This window comes from Xyrauchen texanus, chromosome 22, assembly GCF_025860055.1.
Source record: "Xyrauchen texanus isolate HMW12.3.18 chromosome 22, RBS_HiC_50CHRs, whole genome shotgun sequence".
Lineage (NCBI taxonomy): Eukaryota > Metazoa > Chordata > Actinopteri > Cypriniformes > Catostomidae > Xyrauchen > Xyrauchen texanus.
The window spans coordinates 26,544,465-26,569,909 of record NC_068297.1 but is presented as its reverse complement, the minus strand read 5'-3'; the positions used below and the strand labels follow the sequence as shown (position 1 = coordinate 26,569,909).

General features: G+C 40.5%; 2 protein-coding genes across 3 annotated transcripts in view; one reads left to right on the top strand and one right to left on the bottom strand.

Moving 5' to 3' along the window:
- Positions 1–11,584, top strand: part of myo6b (myosin VIb) — an 87,183-nt gene extending 75,599 nt beyond the window's left edge. Inside the window, exons 29-32 of the mRNA XM_052153645.1 lie at positions 734–837; positions 4,089–4,220; positions 5,564–5,782; positions 10,026–11,584. Of these exons, the coding sequence (XP_052009605.1) occupies positions 734–837; positions 4,089–4,220; positions 5,564–5,782; positions 10,026–10,225 (655 nt within the window). The 3' untranslated portion in view covers positions 10,226–11,584. The remainder of the gene's footprint in view (positions 1–733; positions 838–4,088; positions 4,221–5,563; positions 5,783–10,025) is intronic.
- A 775-nt stretch (positions 11,585–12,359) lies between these two features.
- The window catches only part of LOC127662774 (interphotoreceptor matrix proteoglycan 1-like), a 35,970-nt gene continuing 22,884 nt past the window's right edge, over positions 12,360–25,445 (bottom strand). Inside the window, exons 13-18 of one of the 2 annotated variants that reach the window (XM_052154087.1) lie at positions 23,519–23,738; positions 22,709–22,919; positions 16,696–16,881; positions 16,386–16,569; positions 14,960–15,043; positions 12,360–12,834 (exon numbers count right to left, since the gene is read on the bottom strand). In XM_052154087.1, coding sequence (XP_052010047.1) covers positions 12,754–12,834; positions 14,960–15,043; positions 16,386–16,569; positions 16,696–16,881; positions 22,709–22,919; positions 23,519–23,738 — 966 coding nt within the window. In that variant the 3' untranslated portion in view covers positions 12,360–12,753. The remainder of the gene's footprint in view (positions 12,835–14,959; positions 15,044–16,385; positions 16,570–16,695; positions 16,882–22,708; positions 22,920–23,518; positions 23,739–25,445) is intronic. The other variant, XM_052154086.1, reaches the window with a different exon arrangement.

The following is a 25,445-nucleotide window of genomic DNA, read 5'->3' as shown; positions in this document are numbered from 1 at the left end:
CTAATTAGGCTGTGGCAGGGGTGTCCAATTGCAATCACTGTTTAATTCTTTGTTTCTTTGGGCACCCAAGGCATTGCCTAAAGCCATATCGAATATCCACCACACACTAACAGTTGTGATCACATCGTACAGACACCTTGAAATTTATAACATTTTGTGATGACTTTAGGATTAGAAGCAAAGCTCTCTGGGTGGTGAGGTTTTGGCCATTGCCCCACAGACTCCTCACAGATCTGATGCATCTTTAGTAAAGAAGAGGAAAATCCTTGCTCTGATTGGCTTGGAGCTCTCAGTGCTGTCGGAGTAAGGACTTGACGTGATTCTCTGATGACTGCAAAAACAACTTGCAGTGCTGAGCTCACATGCAGTCTGTGCCAGTGCTTCTCTCACAATTTAACCATCGTTAACCACCATTAACAATCTTCCCTTTTGCTGCTCAGTGTTGCCAAGGCTGTACCTAAAGTAGTTTGCTCAGTAAGGTGTTAATTTGGCCATATCAATGCTATTTCCATGTCATTACAAGTTTCAGAGAGAATGTATCCGTGCATAAGCATAATGCCAATTAATCATCTAATTCTGCTGTGGCCTAGGGAACATTTAGCAGCTGGGAACTGAGATTTGTTCTCTGGTTGGATAGATCAAACCCTATGCCTGTGAAAAATATGAAGCTCAGAAAAACTCCTGAAGTGTTTTGTAAGACTGTGCAAATTGTTCTTCCTCTTTGCAATCACAGGGGTGTGCAGGTGCAGGCCAACAAGGTGGCAACTGGGGTGAAGAAATATGACCTGAGCAAGTGGAAGTACGCTGAGCTGCGAGATGCCATCAACACCTCCTGTGGTAAGAACAATGACTTCCCTTTATGTGATCTTTGGGATCGTCCTGCTCATGTGGAGCCGTTAATGTCAACAGTCATATTTTGGAGATGGGAAACTGCTACCTAACTCTCACGTCCCACAATCTAAAAACTAAATTAGGACAGCACACACATTTTTCAGAGTGGACCGTGTTCAGACATGTTCTCAATCTATTAGTTATTTACTTTCAATGTTACAACTAGGGCTGTCAATCAATTAGAATATTGATTCGCAATTAATCTCATACTTTTTCATAGTTAACACGTTAATGCAGGGGTTCACAAACGTATTGATACCAAGGACACATAAATATGATGAGTATTATTATTAATCTTTGTATTCAATTGACAGCGCATCTTTTATAGAATATAATAATCATGATTGATCTCAACATTTCCAAACACACTTTTGAAATAAATAAATTGTAATTTGGTAAATTAAAAACAAAATGAAATGTTAAACACATTGTATATAATTAAACATAATTGTTATCTTAAGTTAACAATTTATATTTGACTATGAAATACGTTTTGTAAAATCTTTTTTCTTTCAATATTTCCACGCACCCTCAAGCGCCCCCTTGCAGTCCCCGGACCCTAGTTTGAAAATCCCTGCATTAAAGCATTTAGTTCCTTTTTAAGGAAAGAAAACTAAATAATATGTGGAATTGTGAGTTTTGGCAGATTGTGTGAAAAAACAAATATATATATATATATATATACACCGATCAGCCACAATATTAAAACGACCTGCCTAATATTGTGTAGGTCCCCTCATGCCGCCAAAACAGCGCCAACCTGCATCTCAGAATAGCATTCTGAGATGATATTCTTCTCACCACAATTGTACAGAGCAGTTATCTGAGTTACCGTAGATTTTGTCAGTTCGAAACATTCTGGCCATTCTTCGTTGACCTCTCTCCTCATCAACAAGGTGTTTCCATTCGCAGAACTGCCAATCATTGGATGCTTTATTTTTTGGCACCATTCAGAGTAAATTCGAGAGACTGCTGTTTGTGAAAATCCCAGTAGATCAGCAGTTACAGAAATACTCAAACCAGCCCATCTGGCACCAACAATCATCCATGTGATTATCTAATCAGCCAATTGTGCAAAGCAGTGAAGTGCATAAAATAGGTCAGGAGCTTCAGTTAATGTTCACATCAACGATCAGAATGTGGAAAAAAAGTGATTTGGACTGTGGCATGATTGTTGGTGCCAGATGGGCTGGTTTGAGTATTTCTGTAACTGCTGATCTCCTGGGATTTTCGTGTAACAGTATCTAGAATATCATCTCAGAATGCTTTTCTCAGATGTGTGTTGGTGCTGTTTTGTGCATGAGGGGGACCTACACAATATTAGGCAGTTGGTTATTCAGGCAGATTCAATTATTTCACGATTCAGTTTTGTTCATGATTTTTTTAAACTAAGCCTGAATCAAGAAAAGTTATGATTGAAAGCTTTTCTTATTATTATTATTACTTTGAATACATGCAAAACAGTTCCTTTCCTTGAATCAGCCCAGAACAGTGCAGTGGTGACACCAAATGGAAATATTAGCTAATAATTCTGCTTTGCTGAAAAGACAAAATCATGTTAAATACATGCTGCTTTCACACTGTCACTGATTACATATCCATCCATCCATCTTCAACCGCTTATCCGTAGTCGGGTCTCGGGGGCAGGTGCTCCAGCAGGGGGCCCCAAACTTCCCTATCCCGAGCCACATTTACCAGCTCTGACTGGGGGACCCCGAGGCGTTCCCAGGCCAGTGTGGAGATGTAATCTCTCCACCTAATCCTGGGTCTTCCCCGAGGCCTCCTCCCAACTGGACGTGCCTGAAACACCTCCCTAGGGAGGCGGCCAGGGGGCATCCTTACCAGATGCCCAAACCACCTCAACTGACTCCTTTCGACGCAAAGGAGCAGCGGCTCTACTCCAAGCTTCTCACGGATGACTGAGCTCCTCACCCTATCTCTATGGGAGAAGCCCGCCACCCTTCTGAGGAAGCCCATTTCGGCCGCTTGTACTCGCGACCTAGTTCTTTCGGTCATGACTGATTACATATATTTAAAATATTTTAAATTAAAATGGTATTGTTTCTAAAATAATATTGTCTATGATATCATCTAAATATTCTTCTCAAAAATATTTAATGGAAGTACATGCTTATCTTGTTAAATCATAATCATTTACTGATGAAATCAAATCAGTCGTGACATTTAACTTTAGAATTATACTCCCCCATAGCATCATTATACATAATATTCAGCATTATGTAGTAGATTTATATTGGTTCTGTCATTAAACATCTGTAATCTTTCATTTTCACTCGGAGTAGATCACTCCCATGCTTCAAACATACATTCGATCCCTCATGCTGAAAAGCAACATCTCTCTCCCACTGCTGGTTTCAGTTTGAGATCCCACAGTTTCTGCCGAACTTATAACAACACCTGTGACTGCTAGTGTGCAGTCGTATTTTAGAGCTCCTTGTGTGGAATGAAGCGAGTTCCATTAGAATGCCCACATTATGTAGGCGTAGGATTTCGCACCTGTTGGATAGAAAAGAACAACGTCCCATCTCCATGGTGCACATTTTTTCATAAATACTATGTATGTCTTAACACACTAATTTTGACAGCCTTAATTAATACATTACAAATGCTGTTTTCATTATCGGGTATCTTAACCACTGTACATTTATTCTCTTTTTTGGTATCATTACTATAAAAGATAGAGCCCCCTCTCCTTTTTTTTCCTGACTTTCCAGTCTGTCGTATTTATTCAACTTTTATGTGTCCTGATTAAATGACTCATATAATGAGAAATCAAGTTTTCCTTGATCCTTTGAAATAAAAGAGCACTTTCTGCTATGCCATCTTTAAATTTCAGAACTCAAAACCTCCTAAAAAAAAAAAACACAAAAGACCTTTTATTGAAACTAGGCTGCAAAACCAGCTTGCCCTGCTCTGATGTCCTTGTATTTTTGATGTTAGTAACCCAAATACATATGACTGCCCACATGAGTGCTGGCTTGTCATGTCACAATGCAAAAAATCCTAATTAAACTATTTATAGTGAATACATTCCATATAGATGGATAGATAGAGTAAGTTCCATATTCATGTTTAGCATGCACCTAACCACATACGTTGATGGGTCATTGTGTGAAACTCGACTTGTCATGCATGGCAGTGCAGTTCTGAACCTATGTGATGTCTCACCCCTGTAGATATAGAGCTGCTGGCAGCATGCCGTGAGGAATTTCATCGTCGTCTGAAGGTTTACCATGCCTGGAAATCAAAGAACAAGAAGCGAAACACCGATACAGAGATGAGGGCCCCCAAATCCGTCACTGACTATGGTAAGATATTACCTGCTTCCCAAGAGAATGCCCTGTGCGTTGTAAAAACAATGGAATACAAATCTCACAGTACGACAGGCCCCTATCTAGCCGATGATTTCTTTTGTAATAGCAAAGGTGATTCAGCATACCATTTTTTCTGGAAAGAGTAAAGGGTGGATACAATGTTCAGCTACTACTCATTACTAATGGACTGTGTGTGTGTGTTTGTGTTTGTGCTGCAGCACTTTCTCAAGGTTGAATTGGCAAGCTCTTTTGTTTGTTCTTATTCTCAAGAACTTTCCGACATGCAGTCTTGTGCAGTTTATTGATTAACGGTAGCATTGTGATGCACATTATGCAGACAGCTAGAAGCACATCTGGAGGCACTCAATATAATTTCAAGGGAATCCCACCTCTCATTTATTTCCCTGCTTGAAAGGGACATTGTCCCGTTCGGTTGCTTGAAGTATTTTGTGTGTTTTAAGTGTTTGCTCATGCAGAACAAGCTGTAATTTTAGAGTTGTGTGCATTTGGTTGCTCTCAGCAACCTGCAGGTTTTCTTGAATCTCTCTGGCTCTCTTTGTGTGAAATCCTCAGATGTGTCTTACCTTGAAAACATTTGTTTGAGTGTTTTTATCAGGTGTACAGGGCTTGTGCTCTCTGCCAAAGATGGAATCAGGGAACTTTCTTGACATTATGCCGAACCCTGGACGTGTTTGATCTTTAGGAATGACAAATTTAAGATGTACTCTCATTTATCTATGTATGATTTAGATGTATTTTGCACAGAACATATAAATAGTTGATAAATAAGATGTAATATCCAGAGTGTTTGTTCATTTGTAATATTGCTAATTAATTGAGTTTGCTATGGCAAAATCCCTAACCCAAAAGTATTACATTTCGATTTGTAACTCGTCCTGCGATATTTGTGCTACAGACATTAATGATACCCCAAATCATGCTTGTTGATGAGAGATTTTTATGTTTTATTTAAGTAACGATTTTCAAAAGATTTTGAAAAAAAAAAAATGCCAGTTTAGTCTTTGAAGGAGAAATCCAAGCCATATACAGGGACCAGAATATCGTAGATATGGCATGGCGGTGATCTCTTGTTTTAATTGGGCTAGGATGTATCCAATAGGAACACCCTTGTAACTGCATAGCAACATGCTAGAAATCACTCAGAACAGCTTAGCAACACCCTGGCAACAATCAGGACACCGTAGTGGCAAATTGTGCATGGACGAGACTCTCAAATTTTCTTCAGATCTAAATTTATTTTACATTTTCTTAAAATCTAGTTCAGAATAGTAGTATAATTAATATAATATTGTAATTATTCTGCTATATCACTTCAGCTCAGCAGAACCCTGCTCCGCCCATCCCAGCCCGGCAGCAAGAGATCACAATGAACCGACAGCAACGTTACTTCCGCATTCCCTTCATCCGCCCCGCTGACCAGTACAAAGACCCACAGAACAAGAAGAAGGGCTGGTGGTATGCTCACTTTGATGGACCTTGGATTGCCCGGCAGATGGAGCTTCATCCAGACAAGCAGCCAATCCTCTTGGTAGCAGGTACTTAAGGCTTTAACACTACCAGTGTAGCTTTCTTTAGTAGTAATTCTTTTCTGAGATTAATTGAACACTAGAAGCGCTAGAACTATCAATTTTATTTTATTTAAAGGGATAGTTCACCCAAAAATGAAAATTCTCTCATCATTTATTCACCCTCGTGATATCCCAGCTGTGTATGACTGACTTTCTTCAGTCGAACACACTAAAAGAAAAATATCTCAGCTTAGTGCATCACAGCCGGAAGAGCAGCCCTGTTTACAAGTGTGGAGGAGGAACGCCGTTAGGGCTGCACCTAACTATTCTTTTTTTTTTATCTATTAATGTAACGATTATTTTCCCGATTAGTCGATTAATCTAACGACTAATTTGCCGATTTTTTTTTTTTTTTTATTTATTATTATTTCTTGATTGATATAACAATTAATTTACCTAAAATAAATATAAAAATCTTGTCTCATTAATATTTCATTATTTTAATAAATGATCTTCTCTTAAACACAAACAAATGTGCAAGAAACAAAGTGTGCACTGCAGGGCATTATTCTGCAACCAAAATAGCCCCATCTTAACTGGTAATCTCCATTTTACAGTCCAACATTAATTTTATTTTGGAGCGATTTTTAGTAAGAACTTGTTCAATTTGAGTAAAAGGAAAGTGCAATCTACATTTAGCAATTCAACAACAAAATAAATAAAAGTCACTTTCAGGAGGAATATCTAAACATTGTGTAACCTCGAGTTTAGCAGTCCAACATAAAATTATTTTACAGTAAAATTTGTGCAATTTCAGTAACACTTAAATGTTTTTCTAACAGGAATAACTAAAACTTGTGCATTCTTAATCAACTCTCAGTAAAATAAACATTTGTAACAAAACAATTCACAAGGTAGGAACCTAATAATGAAAATTAGGGGTCACGATTGTGAAATTTGGCTGACAATAAATGGTCAAACAAATAATTGTGATTATGACTATGAGTGCTGTTTTAGGACTATGATGATTAATTGTTTTAGGTGTTTCACGAATATGATGATTAATTACCATACAAACTCACTATGTGTGCTTCATGCACACAACAAAGTCATTTATACAAATTTAGCTTGGGTCATATAATAAAATAATAGTTTATTATTTCCTTTTCAGGCTCAAACCCACAATGACCATGGATATTTGACATTACATGGCCATAAAGTGAAACTGGAGTGCTTTGCATTCACAAAATGAATCCGTTTATACCATGTTTATATTTTCGCGGGAGTTTGCGCACGCCTCTGTAGACGGCGTACTCATCAGAGCGCTTGAGAAGTGGTTCATCTTCACACACTCTCAAGAGAGCTGCTCTTGTGACGTCAGCGGTGCGGTTCCCTTAGATGTTTGGAGTTCAACTGAATGAGACACAAGTGCTTTTTCCTCTGCGCTCACTGGCGAGTGAAATGTTCAGTGGCTAATAACAGATGTTTTTGGTCGCATAGTGCGAAATTTACTAGCAATGTAGAGGGCTGCATGGCCGTTAAAGTAAACAGAAAATATAAAACGTCCAAATAACAAAATTAGATGACGCATGGTGTAAAGTTACGTTAGCAGCAGTGCAGAAATTACTTTTAACATGGGGGCGATGAGGAAACATTTAGAAAATATATTTTAAGTGACTACTACTAACAGAAACACGTGTTGTAATACTATATCATGTTTGGGTGGGGACAAAAAGTAAACAGGACTTACGGTGCTGCCGTCTTGACAAGCGGTCCGGGATGCATTGCGCTTCAAGTGTTCGTTCATGGCGGTTGTACGGCTGTGATAAGCCATTTCCAATTTGCATGTCTTACACAGCACCACATCGTTGGGTCTCCGGCTAAAATACTCCAACGCTTTGGATTACCATGGGCAAGTTTTTTAGCTGCAGTTTGTTCTTCGGGGAATCCATTCTTAAAGGGTAACTAAACCCTAAACCAACTTTTTTTAGTTAATGATCTGTAAGCATGGGGCTTTATTAGTACTGGTCATTGATTCAAGTAATTTTTTTGACATTTGTGTATAAAGTGTTTTAATTCTACAATATATGGTGTAAAAACGTCTGAGTGCTGCCCTCTTCAGGTTGAACGGTGGCTACTGCAGTTGAATTTTCCTATTGGCTGTTGCGGTACTTCGTGACGTAAGCGGTGACAGCTGACGTAAGCAGGTTCCAGCTCACCACTCCAGATTCATGTACATGTCGTCTTGCGACCGTGTGAGGAATAATAATAACAGAGTCTGACAGCTGCTGTCAATTAATCCCTCACTACGAGTCTCAGGTGCCCCCCCCCGCTCAGCCCCGCACTAGGTTCGTTCCCTCTATCCCCACCGGGGTCTGCCCACTTTTCCAGCATTTTCAAATATTTCTAGTGGGTGGAGTCAGACTCTGAGCAGGTGTTTAGTTACCCTTTAATCCGGGTGATGCATTTTAATTATTCCATTGTGAAGCACTGACGAATATTATGCAAATCGACGTATTTCTGTAGCCCTAAATGCCGTACAGTAACTTTGTTGATTTTTGTTTAGATCTGTGTTTATCTGTTGGTTTTCTCACAATTGTGTGTTTGTGTTCTTTTCCTGGATGTCTCAACCGAGAGAAGAACGTGAGATTACCTCTGTATCATCAAACGCGAATACGTCACTCGGAACCGATGATTTATAGTTAAAAAGTACTTAAATACTTATATTTTTTTATGATGATTTTCTATTTCTACATGTGTTCTGCTGAAGAAAGTAAGTCATACACACCTGGGATATCATGAGGATGAGTAAATGATGAGAGAATTTAAATTTTTTGGTGAACTATTCCTTTTACACAAATCATGAGTAAAATGTCAGGTTATCAGTTAATAAACACATACTTTTAACTTTTTTTCTTACTCAAATCTATGGCAGCAAAACAGTTACTATAATGCATGACTTGTAAGGTGATACATTTTAACATAGGGCTGGGCGGTTTTTCAGATTTTTTTCCGATTCATTCGAATTTGCATTTTGACACTATCAAAATCTAAATCGTGATTTTGCATAAAATAATTTCAAGCGCTATATTTAGATATGTTGTAAATACACCAAATGCAGAATAAGGAAGAGAAAAATAATTCACTGCACTTGGCGTAATGCCGCTCATGAACTGATCAGCTGCACGTGTGTGGCGATCTTCAAATGATTTCTAGATACATTTCTAAATAGACTTGGTTTAGATCAAATGAATACCTACACTGTCTAAGTATTATTTAGCAGTTTTCTCATTTTATTATTTCAAAAAATATGGATGTAATAGATTAATTTATTTTACATTTACATTATGTTGACAACCTCCCCCTGTAGTGCATTTGGTGCGTTTGTAAAGTTTTCTATATTATTATTCCTATAATGAAAATAACTTGGATTTCTCTAACCATTTTGAATCATGTTGGAGGGCATTACAAAGTTGAAAAAATGGGGGCCTGGGTAGCTTAGTGGTATAGACGCTGATTACCACCTCTGGAGTTCGCAAGTTCGAATCCCAATCCCTAGCTGAGTGACTCCAGTCAGGTCTCCTAAGTAATCAAATTGGCCTGGTTGCTAGGGAGGGTAGAGTCACATGGGGTAACCTCATTGTAATCGCTATTATGTGACTTAGAGCAAAACATTTTAACCCCCCCATTTTAATGTTTGCATTACAGATCCTACTACATTTCAAGCCTGTTCGAGTGCAATCGGATTGTGCAGTTGCCCAATTGATAGGGCACTGCACTTGCGATGCAACAGTAATCATGCAAAACTCTGTAGTGATGAGTCCTTAAGAGCACACGAGTCAACGCATGAATTGAAAGTATCATAGAAGCCCCTCAAAATGAAGTGGTTCCTTAAGCAAATTTGCTATTTAGGATAGTATCGGTTAGGTTTAGGTTTAAGGGTTTAGGGTAGTGAGGTCAGTTTTGTTGATTTAAAATGTAATGGAGCATTAACCTTAAAAATCTCATCTGCTTGGGAGAAAATTGTACTTTCTTTTTAGCGACACTCAACACTAGGGTAGAGTTACGTTTACGAAACCATGTTATATGATTTTGCAAAATGTCACCACAGTCACATTTATTTCAATGAGAAAAGGCTGGAGTTCTTATTTGAAATAGGATCAGAAGTTGAAAGCTAATATAAAATGATCGGTAAATGTGGGTTACTGGTATATTTGTGTATTATGTATACAGGCATAGCATGACACCCTATATCTTTTGCTGCACCCAGGTAAGGATGACATGGAAATGTGTGAGCTAAGTCTAGAGGAGACCGGGCTTACACGAAAACGTGGAGCAGAGATCCTACCACGGCAGTTTGAAGAGATCTGGGAGCGTTGTGGCGGAATCCAATACCTGAGAAACGCCATCGAAAGCAAGCAAGCTCGTCCCACCTACGCGACCGCCATGCTCCAGAACCTCCTCAAATAAAGATCACCCATTTCTCCTAATGGGTCCACAATATCTATACATATTTAGATGTAGATGGTAGTGTAGCTAAACAAAGGACTTTTCTTCAAGGTGGGCTTTTAGATGTTCCCCCAGAGGCTTTTTCATGCTAACTCTAGTCTGATTTACTGTTCGTTTGTAGTTTTTATTTTCATTTTGCTGTGAACTTGGAAACCAGTTTTCATACAAATTTGAGCCTTGCTGGAACCTATTGCTCAGCGATGCCTTGCGATTTTCAGACCTAATTTTATAGGAATAGACTCATTTAATAGAAATGTTATCAGAACACCACACCTGTTCAGACTTAAAATGAATGAAAAAGAAATGCTCTTAAATATAAAATACCAAGTAATTATCTTTATGAAAGACAATTCCGTATAACCACACTAAAACAATTTATTACACATGCCTTTCTTATTCAAGTCTCATTATTGTTAACGAAAATATAATTATAGGACTTACACTTAAATGGCCATTACTGCGAAACAACATTTAATATAGTCGAAGTAACTAAAATCCATTCAGATCATGATGGTAAAGGCTAATGAGGAACATGCACTGGAATACTTTGTCCTTGGGTTGTAATATTTTGTCTCACCTATGCAATTGAGGTAATAGAACTTGCAGACAAAGATAACTGCTGTGTCACTTCCTAGAAATGCACCATCCATAATTGCCTTTACGTATACTTGATTATTAATACATTTTGTAGATGCATTTCAAAGCAGCTTTAGTTCATAAAGTATTAGTCACAGCTGTCATGCTTGGCTTTTCTCAAATCATGGTAATATGCTAAAGGACAGATTAATTTCTGTTCAGTGACGTAGTAATGGCACCATTGTTAATGATTTGCTGTGAACTCTGAGATGTGTGCAGTAGATATTTCTCTTATTTTTACATTTATTTATACACCAACTCAAGGAAATGTTCAGATTAAATGAGCTTGAGTGTCTTGTTATGCTGTTCTCTGGCTCTGTCTTATCTCATTTTGGTCAATATAACAGCCTGAAGAACAGAAATAATGGAAATGGCAGTAACATTCCAAACACATTCATTTGACAAATGTGGCGTGGACCAAATAGCTGCAGTTGATTATTTTGCAATCGTTATTGAGATCGTTTATTCACATGCTGGTGTTTTTTTTTCATGGTTTACATGCTTTGAGCCATTTCTAAATGAACTTGTGTCATCTCAAACTATCAGTTCATGAATATTGTAATTGTTAATTATTTGTTTCTTGTCTGTCAGTTTATCTTTGATGTGTCTAAATATACTCTGATTCTCTCATTTGTGACAGGCAACTGTTTCTCCAATCACTTTGCTTGACCAGAATAAACACATTCCAGATAAAATGTGTTATGTTTAGTACTTTTCAAGATCCAATCATTTCCTGATGGATAAAATAGTCTCGCTCTACATTTTCTTTTCTCATTTTAAGTCCTGTTTTATTTGGAATTGGTAGTAATGTGCTTTTAACATACAATGCAATTGAAATGACTCTAAAGTGGTGCTTTGTCTGTAGCAGAAACATACTACAAACTTTTTCTGTTTAATGTAAAAAGGAAGAAACCATTTCCATACTTTTTTGCCAAGTGATTGGTGAGAAATGTGTAAAAGAGATTATTCCATTTATTAAAGGTGCACTCAGTAATTTTTTCCCTATTAAAAATGTTTTACTCCTAAAGCAATGAATTGTAATTTTGAAACGTATGTATAAAATCATGACCGCTCGCATGAGATAAGGACTATAGTCACATCAGTAATCTTTTAAAAGCTGTTTTATTCCACATGGAGCAGGGTTGCCCCCATGGGGGCTGCCATTATAGGATCACCAGACCATCTGAATACTGCTCGCTTAATCTCAGTAACTGTCTTGTTATTGTACATTTTCACTCTTGGATTAAATGAATCATGGCTGATTGTGAATAGTGAATTTCTACAATGGCATCTGTAACTAAAAATATTGATTTTGAAGGATGCTGCATCCACAAGATGAAACGAAGAAAAAAAGTTACTGAGTGGACCTTTAAAGGAAGTAATTAATTTATGAGCATTCTAGACAAACTGTAAATATGTAAATACTTGAAATAATTTATTAACCATAGGAAGTGGCAGAATACATTCCGTTACATTCAGTCAAGAGGTTAAAAAGAGGTTACCATTATTTTGTATATATGATACCACCCAGTGTATCCATTTGTAAATAAATACCTCATTGTGAGGGAGGAAACGCACCTTTGACAAGGGTTCAAAACAACCAACATATTACATGTCTCAAATAATATTTTCTTTTGTGCAGGTACAATTACAAATAGGCTCAGGACAGATCAAAATCAGTTATTTAAGTTTGTTACAAACTGTTCTGTATTTGAAGAGTATGGCTGATCATTGAGTTGAGTGGTTGTGCCATACACTCACCAAATGTCTACAAGAATCCGCAAAGATTAGTTGCCTTTAGAAGCATTGAATAGCTTTGGAGCCATGTTTAGCTTAAAAATAGCTTCTGGACATCATAAAACAGTCACTTCAAAGCCTTCACTATCAGGACTCCTCAAAAGACTGCAAGAGGACCTGCTGGACATCTGCCATGCCTGAAATACAACATGAGAAATAGCATTCATTAAGGAAACCAAGCAAAACATTCAACACACTTCAAATCATCGCTGCAATTGTGTAATGTGCAACACACCATCCAATACCACAACACTGTAAGGACCTCTTTATATGCCTCTAATGTAGTTGATACCAACATATTTAAAATGTGTTGCAGAACATGTCCTCACCCACAGTTTCGATTTGTGGCCAGTGTGGATCCACACTGTGTCAAAGGGTGAATGTGTTGACATGCTGATATGCAAATGCTAATATGCTCAATAATTAGGAAAATCCATATTGAATCCAAATGTTAAATAGATAAAAAAATGCATTAGCCAATTTATAGTCATCCAACTTTATAAATACTAGAACACGCTATTAAAGTTTTAAAGATGTAGGCCTACTCCGATTTTTTTTGTTTTTGCAAAGCATATCTATTGAAATATGTGTTTAAAATTAGGTACACTCAGATGAGATTAAGACTAGTCCTATAGATTCTAGTGAACTCTATATTGCTTGCTGAATTAAGGATGCAGAGTTTAATAAGCAACGAGGTCATGTGACAATGTTGCATGATGCAGAGTTTAATAAGCAACGAGGTCATGTGACAATGTTGCGTACTATTGTTTGAAATGCTTAGTTGCATATTATGTAGTTTCAGATACTATTTTTAAAATAGAATAAAGTGTTTACTGTGCAGTATTCAATAGCAAGCTAATACTGCATTCCATTTTTAACAGCCATTTGTTTGACAAGACAATCCCATAATGCAATGTGAACATGGCAGATAAGATTGAATCAAAAGAAATGTAGATCATGTTTTCAGAAAGCAACATGTAAATATCAGAAGGAAATAGTTCCCTATAATGAAAAATGTAGAATTTCACCCAGTACTGGTGTGTGCTTTGAGTACTGAATCGCTAGCTTAGCAACATGCTCACTTCAGAATCTGCTGTGATAGTCATCATTATATCAGGCAACTCATCATTAGACAGGCCACCTAGAATCAGCTCATTGATTTTAAGACACAGCCAATGTCTTAATATTTCTGATTAATATTGCATTGTATACACATGCTAAATACTTTACAATGCTAATTTGAGAAATCTCCTGGAGGACTATAGACAAGAGGATTACATTCAGGCACAATCGATGTTTTATGTTAAGTCACAATTCCATGAATGATAAGCATCTTACTGTCCACTATCATCATGCTTACACATGCTTAATATTTAAAGGAATGTTTCTGGTTCAATACAAGCTAAGCTCAATTGACCGCATTTGTGGTATAATGTTGATTATAACAAAACATTATTTTGACTAGTTCCTTATATGTATATATATATATAAATATATAGTGGCCCTTACAAAAATCGAGAGTTCTGGCAAACTTGCTGCAAACATGCCGCACATTTGCCATATATTCGTCACTCATTATTTTCACATGCTTTGTGAGCTTTGTGGCAAAATCTTCAGGTAGATTCACATGGGGTAACCTCCTCGTGGGCGCGATTAAGTGGTTCCTGCTCTCAATGGGACGTGTGGTAAGTTGTGCGTTGATTGTGGAGAGTAGCATGAGCTCCCCCCATGCTGTGAGTCTCGGCAGTGTCATGCACAATGAGCCACATGATAAGATGCATGGATTGATGGTCTCAGAAGCGGAGACAACTGAGACTTGTCCACCGCCACCAAGATTAAGGTGAGTAATCGCACCACCACGAGGACCTAGTAAGTAGTGGGAACTGGGAATTCCAAAATTGGGGGAAAATTGGATCAAATAATAATAATAATAATAATAAAAAATTCTAACATGACAAGATATTTAAATATAAAAACTAGTTTGAAATACATAAATACTTAAAAAATGTTTAACAAAATGTTTGTCTTATTATGATGATAGAAAATGGTATTTCCTTTGAAATCCAATTTAATAATATTATTTCCTCTTCTACAAGAAGGTCCAAGATTAAATTTTTATGGGAAAAATGTATCATCTTGACATGAAAAATCAAGCTGTCTTAATTATTTATGCTTAGTTAACATCAAAATGGGTGGTTTTGCACCCTATCTGCTTACACTAAAGACAACATCTTGCCTTTTAGAAGTAATTAGCTATCGTACCTCGTTATGTGGTAAACCCTGATGGAAGTCACCCATTTCTGACACTAACTTTTCCGATCTTCTGGTGTAGAGTTGTCTGGGGATCTGGGAACAGAGTAACAGTCTGCCATCAAACTTCAACCATTTTCAGTGGAAATATGGTCTTGACAAGCAAAGAAGCAAGGTAAATATTTGGCACTAAATGTTAATCCAGACTGTCTTTGCTTTGAACAGCAAAACATCTGTTGGTGAAGAAAGGTTACTGATTATCATTCATATTATAATTAGTTTGGACAACTACAAATGCACTAGTCTAAATGAGACGCAAAATCCATGCTGTCTATTATTTCTAGTATCCTCCTAAGAATAGTATGCCTTTATATTACATTAATACAAACTGAAAGCAATTTTTGGCATAATGTTGTTTGCCACAAAAAATCTTAACTCTGAATGAAAAAAATATATAATTTTCTTTAGACATTATGTCTATTACTTTTCTATGACATTGTAGGCATTTAGCATATATCAATTTAATATCACCAAACTGATGAAATGGTCTTGATAGTTTTACTATAATAGCTATATTGTGTTAACAGTGGTGAGGTTACTGATGCATGGATTTTGGTGGATTTTGTACATGCTGATGTGGTCTCTTGGGTCTTTAGTTTTCCTCTGGACAAAGAGATCAAACTCAACAGCTTTTTCACCAAAAACAGTGGACTTTTTCTGAGGTCACAGACTCTGGATGGGTCTGTTCTTTGAATGAATGTAGTCTATTGTAGGCTTTATTTTATAATTAAGCTATAACCTATTGGAATTGGCATCCATTCTGTACTTTTATTTGTCATTTATGTTAAATATGAGCCTTATTGTCTTAATAACAGAATTTCACTTAATGTAGGTGATAGCTGCTCAGTTAATATAGGCTACTGGGAATACAGGCTCTGGGAAGTGACTATGTTAACTTTACATCACTCTGAAAAGAGAGGTAAGGTTAGTGTGTCCTGTCCACAAAATATGTAATAAAGGACATATATATGGTTCAATCAGAAACAGATTGATTATGGATGTTAGTACAGCTCATAACATTGATTAAAATGATAATACACACAAAGATGAAAATTCTGTCATCATTTACTCTACTACTTCATGCTTTTCCAAACCTGCAAGACTTTATTTCTTCCATGGAACATATAAGGTGGATGTACATTATTCTAGTCTTAACCACCATTCAATTTCACTGCATTTTTGTGTGAAAGTGAATGGCTACTAAGGCAGTCATTCTGCTTTACCTCTCATTTTGAGTTCCACAGAACACAGAAGAAAGAAAATCATTTGGGTTTGGAACAACATCAGGGTGAGTACCTGATGATGTAGAATTGTATTTTTGGGTGAACTATCCCTTTAAACAGATATTTAAAAATAGCATCTTGGCTGTACACTTTACCTCAATACTAAGCTGTATACTTTCAAGTGATCGAAATGTGCCTTGGTCTGAGTGTTGTAAGGAGCCTGAGTCAGAGCTCATGGGACAGAGGATGCTTGACACATGTGTTAAGACCCCATCGTCATTCTCAAAAACTGGATTTATTCTCATAGTATTACCAAATGGGAATGGAGATTGTGAACGCCTATAATGCAAAGAAGATCAATCTTAACACCAACGTGTTTAAAACAGGTCACACCACTGCAAATCCAAATCTGTAAAGAAAAATTTTACATCTAAAAATGGAACAGAAAAAAAGAGCCCTTCTTACACAAGCGTCAAGGTCTTTCTGGTCCGTATACATTTCTTGTTAATGAAAATCAAGATGCCTATCACAGCACAAACCACAGAGAGGCTCCCCACCAGGCAGGCTACGAAAAGGAGAGGGTCAGCTGGCACAGAAACCAGTTCGTTGCAACGTTCTCCATGGTAGTGCCAGAATTTACCTACAGGACATCTAAAAGTGGAGAAAACATGTTAGAAAAAGTTGGTCTTCTAGCACTGTGCTGAACTCTACAGGGTTCAAATGCTCATAGAGAACCAGAGGATTTTAAATTTGTGATTTCCTGGCCTGGAGCAGTCATGGACAAGAATAACATCTTAAAAAGTCAACAAAAAGCCATGTAAATATCCATTGTGAATATACATTTTTCTAGTTATTGAAATTAATTGGTAAAATGTGTGGGGACCCTGTCTCTAAAGGCACTGGTATACTTGTGGTTCGAAATAGCTGCTCAACAGTAGGCCTATGCTGTGTGTGGACACTCAGACACCTGCCTCACTTCTGGTTTTTGGAACCTGAAAAGCTCTATATGCTCCGGTTACCCTCTTTTTATATTTAATTTATGATTGTAATTGCAAGTCGAGTCTACCATGCACTGCGCGTGAGGAGCATTATTTGAATAACATCTGTAATCACCCGTAGAGCGTTCCAAATCGATCTCTTATGAGGAATCATTTCATTAAGGATGCTGCCTGTGTAGGCAGGAAACAGCAAGGCTGCTCACTAAGTTTTGGAACAGACCCGGTATATGTGAATAAAGTGATATATTTTGAGTCCCCCTTCTGTCACTCACTTGACTTTGTGTTGATGTACTGACACTAGTGGTCACTATTGAGAGCCCTGAACATCTCACATTCTTTGAGAAAAGGCCAAGGAGAATTGACGAGTGGAATTTGCATGCCACTCCTCCGGACATATGGGTATAAAAGGAGCTGGAATGCCCACTCCATTAAGATTTCTGCTTCCGCACTGCATGCCATGTCCCTCCTGCAGGTACACCAATCCAAGGCACTACAAGAACTGCACATGGGTAGTCCTGATCCCGATGTGGTGCAGGAGTTGTGCTTGGCACCGACCTCGTCTTCCAGGCAACAATGGTCATGCCGTGTGCACTCGGACAGGCGATGTCCACCTTGGTGGTCCAGGAGTGCCACCTGTGGCAGAATCTGGTCGAGATGAGGGACGCCGACAAAGCATGCTTTCTCAATGTGCCCATCTCCCAGATTGGACTTTTCGACGACACCGTTGAGGACTTCACCCAGCAGTTCTCGCCGGTGAAAAGCAGACAGAGGCAGTCCAGGATATCTTGCCCCGCTCACCGAAGGTGTCCCCCTGCGGCGGCAAAAGCCCAGGTGGCTCCGCCTCAGCCCGAGCCCAGTTCTCAGCCCCAGCGTAGGGCCCCCCCCCGCAGGAAGCTGACTCCCCCATCTCCTGGGCCGGCACAATGACCCGTTAGGCTCCTAAGCACCCCTGAGATGGATGACCCAGGGAGCGAGACATCTGCTACGGAGCTGGCATCCACAGCACTCCATCCCCCGGTGGAGGGCCGGGAGGTAAATGTTTTGTTTAATTTTCCTTTTTGTTGGCCGCACCCCGAACGGGCTGTGGTATCCAAATTGTCAAAAAAAGAGCAGTTTCCTCACTCCTTGGGTCACGTAATCGGTGTCCATAGCCGGCATTGTCACTGCCGCTGGACACAAAGCACCCGCAGCCAGGGCCCTGCGAACGCGGCCTCCCCGCCTTAGTGCCCGGCCACGCCACACCTACGGCCTACCCTATGCCGGTTTCGCAGAACAAGGTAAGTGCTTTGAGCTCCCCCTCAGCACAGCCTCCTCAGGTAGAAGCAACGCTCCTCGACCCGACGATGCCAGCTCCCCCCTGCCGTGAGGCCCCACCCCCAGGTATGTCAGACGCAATTGTCCCCTTAGTGCCCGGAGCTTGGACACGTGGCTAATGCTTTCCAACCCCTCGCGGTGGCTGGCCAGGACCATCCGACTCAGCTATGCAATTCAGTTCGCCCTTACGCAGACTCCTGTTGAAAATGCTGACACAGAAGCACATTTTGACGTGCGTCCGGCATCAAGAGTGGTTCGTGGCATTGGACCTAAAGGATGCGTATTTTCACATCTCGGTTCTACCTTGACACTTCTTATGGTTTGCTTTCAATAGCCAGGCGTATCAGTACAAGGTTGTCCCCTTCGGCCTGTTCCTGTCCCCTTGCGTCTTTACGAAAGTTGCAGAGGCCACTCTTGCCCTGTTAAGGGAAGTGGGCATCCGCATACTCAACTACCTCGACAACTGGCTGATTCTAGCACACTCTCGAGAGTTGCTATGCGTGCACAGGTATTTGGTGCTCAGGCACCTCAGCTGTCTAGGGTTTTGGGTCAACTGGGAAAAGAGCAAGCTCTCCCCGGTTCAGAGCATCTCTTTTCTCGGCATGGAGTTAGACTTGGTCTCAATGATAGCGTGCCTCACAAGCGCAGTCAGTGCTGAACTGCCTGAAGTCATTCAGGCAGAGGACAGTGGTTCCACTGAAACACTTTCAGAGGCTCCTGGGGCATATGGCTCCCTCAGTGGCAGTCACGCTGCCCAGGTTGATGCATATGAGACAGCACTGGCTTCAGACTTGAGTTCCAAGATGGGCATGGCACCGGGGCACACATCGCGTAGCTATCACTCCGCTCTGCCACCACTTATTCAGCCCTTGGACAGATATTATGTTTCTATGGGCAGGAGTTCCCCTACAGCAAGTGTCTTGGTCACCACAGATGCCTCCAAACTGGGCTGGGGCATTGTGTGCAACGGGCACGCAGCCGCAGGTTCCTTTACAGGACCTCGACTGGGTTGGCACATCAACTGCCTAGAGTTGCTGGCTGTACTACTCGCCCTGCGGAGGCTATTGCGATTGATCCAGGGCAAGCATGTGTTGGTGTGGTCCGACAACACAGCAACAGTAGCATATATAAATTGCCAAGGTGGCGTATGTTATCGTCGCATGCCACAACTCGCCCACCATCTCCTCCTCTGGAGTCAGCAGTGGCTGAGGTTGCTTCAGGCCACTCATATCCCGGGCAGCCTCAACTGCTCAAAAGCTGATTTGGAGTCAATTCGGCAAAGCACAGGTTGACCTGTTTGCTTCCCGGGAATCCTCCCACTGCTGCTCTGGTATTCCGACGGGTGCCCCCCTTGGGACAGACACGCTGGCACACAGCTGGCCCTGGGTGCTGTGCAAATATGCATTCCCCCCAGTAAGCCTTCTTGCACAGACCCTGTGCAAAGTCAATGAGGATGAGGAACAAGTCATCCTCATGGCCCCATACTGGCCCACCCAGTCTTGGTTCTCGATCCTCACGACAGCACCTCCCTGGCAGAATCCTCTGATGAAGGACATTTTTCTTAGGGATGGGGCACAATCTGGCACCCATGCCAAGACCTCTGGAACCTCCACATCTGGCCCTTGAATGGGACATGGGACCTAAGTGGCCTACCACCAGCAGTGGAAGACACGATCACTCAGGCCAGAGCTCCCTCTATGAGGCAGCTTTATGCCCTTAAGTGGCAACTGTTTGCAAACGGGTCTTCTTCCCAAGGCGAAGACCCCCAGAGATGCGCAGTCGGGTCAGTGCTTTCCTTCCTGCAGGAGAGGCTGGAGGGGTGGCTGTCCCCCTCCACCTTGAAGGTATACATAGCCACTATAGCCGCACACTATGACGCAATGGATGGTAAGTCCTTAGGGACACCACATGATCATCAGGTTCCTCAGAGGTGCCCGGAGGCTGTATCCTCCCAGGCCATGCCTCTTCCCCTCATGGGATCTCTCCATGGTCTTCCTGGGCCTTCGGAGAGCCCCATTTGAGCCGCTAGAATCAGTTGAGCTGAAAACCCTCTCCTTAAAGACGGCCCTCCTGATTGCGCTCACCTCCATCAAGAGGGTGGGGGACCTGCAAGCATTCTCTGTCAGTAACTCTTCTCTGGAGTTCGGTTCGGCAGATTCTCACTTGATCCTGAGACCCCGAACGGGCTATGTGCCCAAGGTTCCCACGACCCCCTACAGGGATCAGGTGGTGAACCTGCAAGTACTGCCCCGGGAGGAGGCAGACCCAGCCCTTTTGTTGCTGTGTCCGGTGCATGCCCCTCCCCCGAGGTGAAAATGTGTGCTTTTACCCCCTGAAAGAATAGGAAAGGAAAAGAATACCTTACCCGATGCGTATGATAGCATACATAAAAATTTTCAGTAGTTGTGCCGTTTTTCTATAGGGACCCCTAGTGTCACCTGATGGAGGGAACGAGACGTTGTGTCCCTCTTGCCACAACACTGTACTAGCTGCTGAAATGGCCGGACCTTGTCTCGGCTCCTCAGCACAAAACCTGAATGGAGTGGGCATTCCAGCTCCTTTTATTCCCATTTTTCAGGGAAGTGGCATGCAGATTCCACTCGCCAATTCTCATTGGCCTTTTCTCAAAGAATGGGAGGTGTTTGGGGCTTTCAAGAGCGACCCCTAGTGTCACTACATCGACACATCCTCTCATTCCCTCCATAAGGGAACAGAGGTTACGGCAGTAACCATGACATTTTAATGAGCTAGTAGTCTCCTTCCCTGATGAAAAAAGCATGTTGAAAAATAAATGTAGGCTACAATACTTGATAAAACATCATCAAAACCGGAGGTTCACCACTACCGTTGAAGAGCTGCAAACTTCTGGCAAACATTTGCGACGAATCAAAAGCTCATTTGCATGTGAAAATAATGAGCTGCAAATTTGCATCTAGTTTTGATTTTTTGCAAGGGGCTTGAGTACAGTTAGCTAACCGTGCTGAGAAGTCATGGCCGAGAGCTGTTTATAATCGTGCCGAACCGTGCTGAAGTGAAAATGCTACTGTAACCGTTTCATACTGCACTCAGAACCGTTTGGCCCGATGGTGGAAAAGTGGCTTTTGACTTCATGCCTCATTCTATGAAATCAGTAAAAGAAGCTCTTTTAACCACTCGATGAAGATTTAAAGTAATATATACTGTATGCAGTACATAATGTGTCATTTGTCATGTTAACATTCAGCATTCATAGCGCTCATATGCTATACACAGTCATAGAGCTGTTCTGCCAACATCAATTTGTCAGTAAAAATGGAAGGCTAATTCACCTTGGGTTTCCTCAGGAATTTGCCATGAGTTTTTATAGTAGTTTTTTTCAATTTAAGAGGAAAATAAGGTCTGTAGTAAACATTACTTGAGTATAATTTTATGTTTTTTCAACAACTTAAATTAAACACAGTCATACCTCAAACGTGATTTTTGAAGCCGCTGTGTTAAAAAAAAACTAAATGTCATCGGCTGTCATCCGTTAGAGGGTGGAGGAGTGGCAGATGACCAAGCTACGGCGTATTGGAGAACTGGCGAGTAAGTGTTTTTTTTCTTTCTCTCTCTCTCCTCTCTCTCCCACTACCGCTCCACGTTGGACTTTCCCTCTCTTTTAAATTTTACAGTTTTTTTTGTTGGGGGGGTACTGCACTGTTACAGGGACTACCCCCCCCCATTTTTCATGATTGTTTCCCTCCCCTTGTCCCCTCCCATGTCAGACAGGGCATAAGACACGCCCTCCACCAGGGAAAGAGGTGGGGGGATGTGCGTCATCCCGGGGGCTCCCCGGCCTGAAAGAATGAGGGAGGAATAAGACAGGGCGGAAGGCAGGGCCAGGTCATGATTTGACACACCCGGTCCCTTATCAAGCTAATCAAGCCTCCAAGAGTGATAAAGGCTGACTGCGGACGGTGGTGCGAAAGAGAGAGAACGTTTATGGGCAGCTGTCTGTCCTATGTGTGTGTGTTTGTGTCTTTTTGTTTTAGTTCTTTATTAAAAATATTATTTATATTGTCTAGTCAGTTCTCGCTTCCTCCTTTCCCCTGTTCCCTTTACAGTTTTCTTTTCCCAAATAGTTAATCTTAGTGGAAATTCCTAGAAATCAACTTTCTCTATAACATACAAAGGTGAAATTAACATACCTGCAGGTAGCTCCATGTCTGGGTATGATTTCACACTGGCCTCCGTTCAGACAGTATTCCGGCTGTAGGTCACAGATGCTCATGCAGGGAAGGTCATCCATTGTACTATAGCCTGGATCACAGAGACACTCGGGCTCTGTGGTTAGCGTGTTGACCACGCAGCGAGAGAACTCGTTGCATGCCAAAAACTTACATGGATCACCATGATCTGCTGGCAAAGACAATGAGGACTAATTGGTTTTAAAATCTTATGTTCAGACAGACAAAGACGATTAGAGACATAATACAGGTGTGCTGATCCCTTTACATGAATGTGGATGCCTTTGTTTACTCTTCTTTATTATCAGATTTTTCTTCCAAGACATTGACTGTCCTTCACTACCGAGAAGACCAGCTTAGAAATTACATGCTGGACCAAGCTGGTTTATGCTGGTTCTTGTTGTTTACCAGCAAGAAATGCTCATCAACCAGCATAGTCTTTTTTGGATAAAGCTTCTTAAAGGAAAATGTACCCAAAACATTTTTCATAATTTGCTCACCCACCTGTTGTATGACTTTCATTCTTCCATTGAACACAAAAGGAGATGTTGGGCACAGTGATAATTCTCATTCATTATATGCAAAAAATAGGTAACTGAGGCTAACATCTACTTTTGTGTTCCAAAGAAGAATGAAAGTCATATGGGTTTGAAACACATTTTTTTTTTTTGTATCTCTCTTGGGAGCCTGGTGGAAATACCATGTTGCCTACCAGCATCCAAAACAACATATGGTGGTGACCTGCAATGCTGGTCTTTTCAACAGGGTTACCTGCTTCCACGTCCACTGATTGAGAGTCAATTTCCATGTCAAGTCTCTTAGACGCAGCATTGCAGAAGTCCTCAAGTAAGCAGTGTACCGTTTCTGTAGCATTGTATGGAACTGGTTTGGCTAATTTCATCTTGCTATTGACAACCACACTACCGTTCTTGAAGTTCAGAATTTCCAGCTCCTTAAATCCAGTCAGGTTGGACTGTAGATATGGCAGGAGCTGAGGAAAAGAAATATAAAAGTAAAATGAGAGATGACTTTTTATTTTTATCATACTTGGCTTGTGAAGACTGGTTAAATGTGCATAAATATAATGCAGCTCTGATGCAAAACTTTTTGAATTGTCAAATCAAAAGCAATTGCTGCTTCAGTTCTGAGAATGAAAGATTTCGCCCGGTGTCTGTCTCTCATCCTATTACAAAATGCTAAAATCTTTGCAATGCTCATTTCACTCAGCATAGGGAGGACCAGTAACAGATAAAGATGGTTGTTTAGGAGAAATAGGTCATAGCAGCTCAGTAATCCATCTGTACTCAAAATTTCAAGTGTCTGATTGCACCAGTCACACAAAAGATGGAGGACACAAAGCTGTCATATATACGCATAAAGACATACCTCACTTATTTGCATTGGAAAAAAAATAAATACAATATTTTAAACTAAAGTTGTAATGCATATATGTATTCATTTAATCTCCTCCACAAGGAGGTTAACTCATGTGACTCTACCCTCCCTAGCAACTGGGCCAATTTGATTACTTAGGACACCTGGCTGGAGTCACTCAGCACGCCCTGGATTCGAACTCAAGACTCCAGGGGTGGTAGTCAGAGTCTTTACTTGCTGAGCTACCCAGGCCCCCGAAATGCAGTTATATTAAAGTCCCCGTGAACCGGAAGTTGCAAACGACTTTTCTCCAGTGTTGTGACGTATTTCAGAGAGAAACGGAATACTAAATGAGGCAAAATAGTGGGCGTGGATTTTTTTCCAACTAGCACCTGATTGGATCTAAAAAAGTAGGTGTTTCATTCAGAAATGGAGGCAGATCTTAACGCAAGTTTACAATCGGTTGTTGAGGATTACTCGCTGCCTGAAACACCGCCAGCAGTCCCCTTCCTGCAGCAGGAGGAGGAGGAAGATGAAGAAGAACAGGAACACACGGAGGATCATTTCGTCACGGGGGGAATCAGACCTTACATGTTTGAGCCGTTACATGCGGAGGGTTCGAATGGTAAAAAGTGTTCCGTGAGTGTCACAACCAAAAATGCACCTCCTCGCCATCTCTCCTTTCACACGCTGTCAATGCTCGCTAACACACAGGCAGCCTGTCTACTGTCAGTTGGAGGGGCGTGGTTATGGATGTTAAGGAGACACCTAAACCGTCAAACCTACGTCATCAGGCAAGGTCCTCCAATGCAGAGGGGCGGGGAATTTTCTGATTTTTATTAAAGATTATGAAGCCAAACATTTTTTTGGTGTGGATTGACCTGCATGGATGAATTGTTCACCACAAAATGATCAATTTAGGCAAACAAAATAAGCATGGTCAATTTTGAATTCATGGGGACTTTAATTCAGATCGCTCCAAAATATCTCATACCTCTCCACAACAAGTAGAATTATTTGAAGAATCATTCATATACGTAGCACAAATTGTGCAGATCTTTAAAACATAGGCATAGGAGTTTGGTAAAATCACTAACTCTAAATATGAGCAATAACTAAATGTTTTTAGCAAGTCACTCGGCAACCATCTTTGGAACGCCCCCGGGCAGCTATTTATGTAAACAAGTGGCATACAAGTGGAATCTACTTGAAAGGGGAAAAAACGAAATCTCCAAAACAGTTGTTCAAGATTACAATAAAAAAACATAAACCTTTTTTACAATCAAAAAATGTTTACTGTTTGGATTTAAAGCAGTGTTATGCT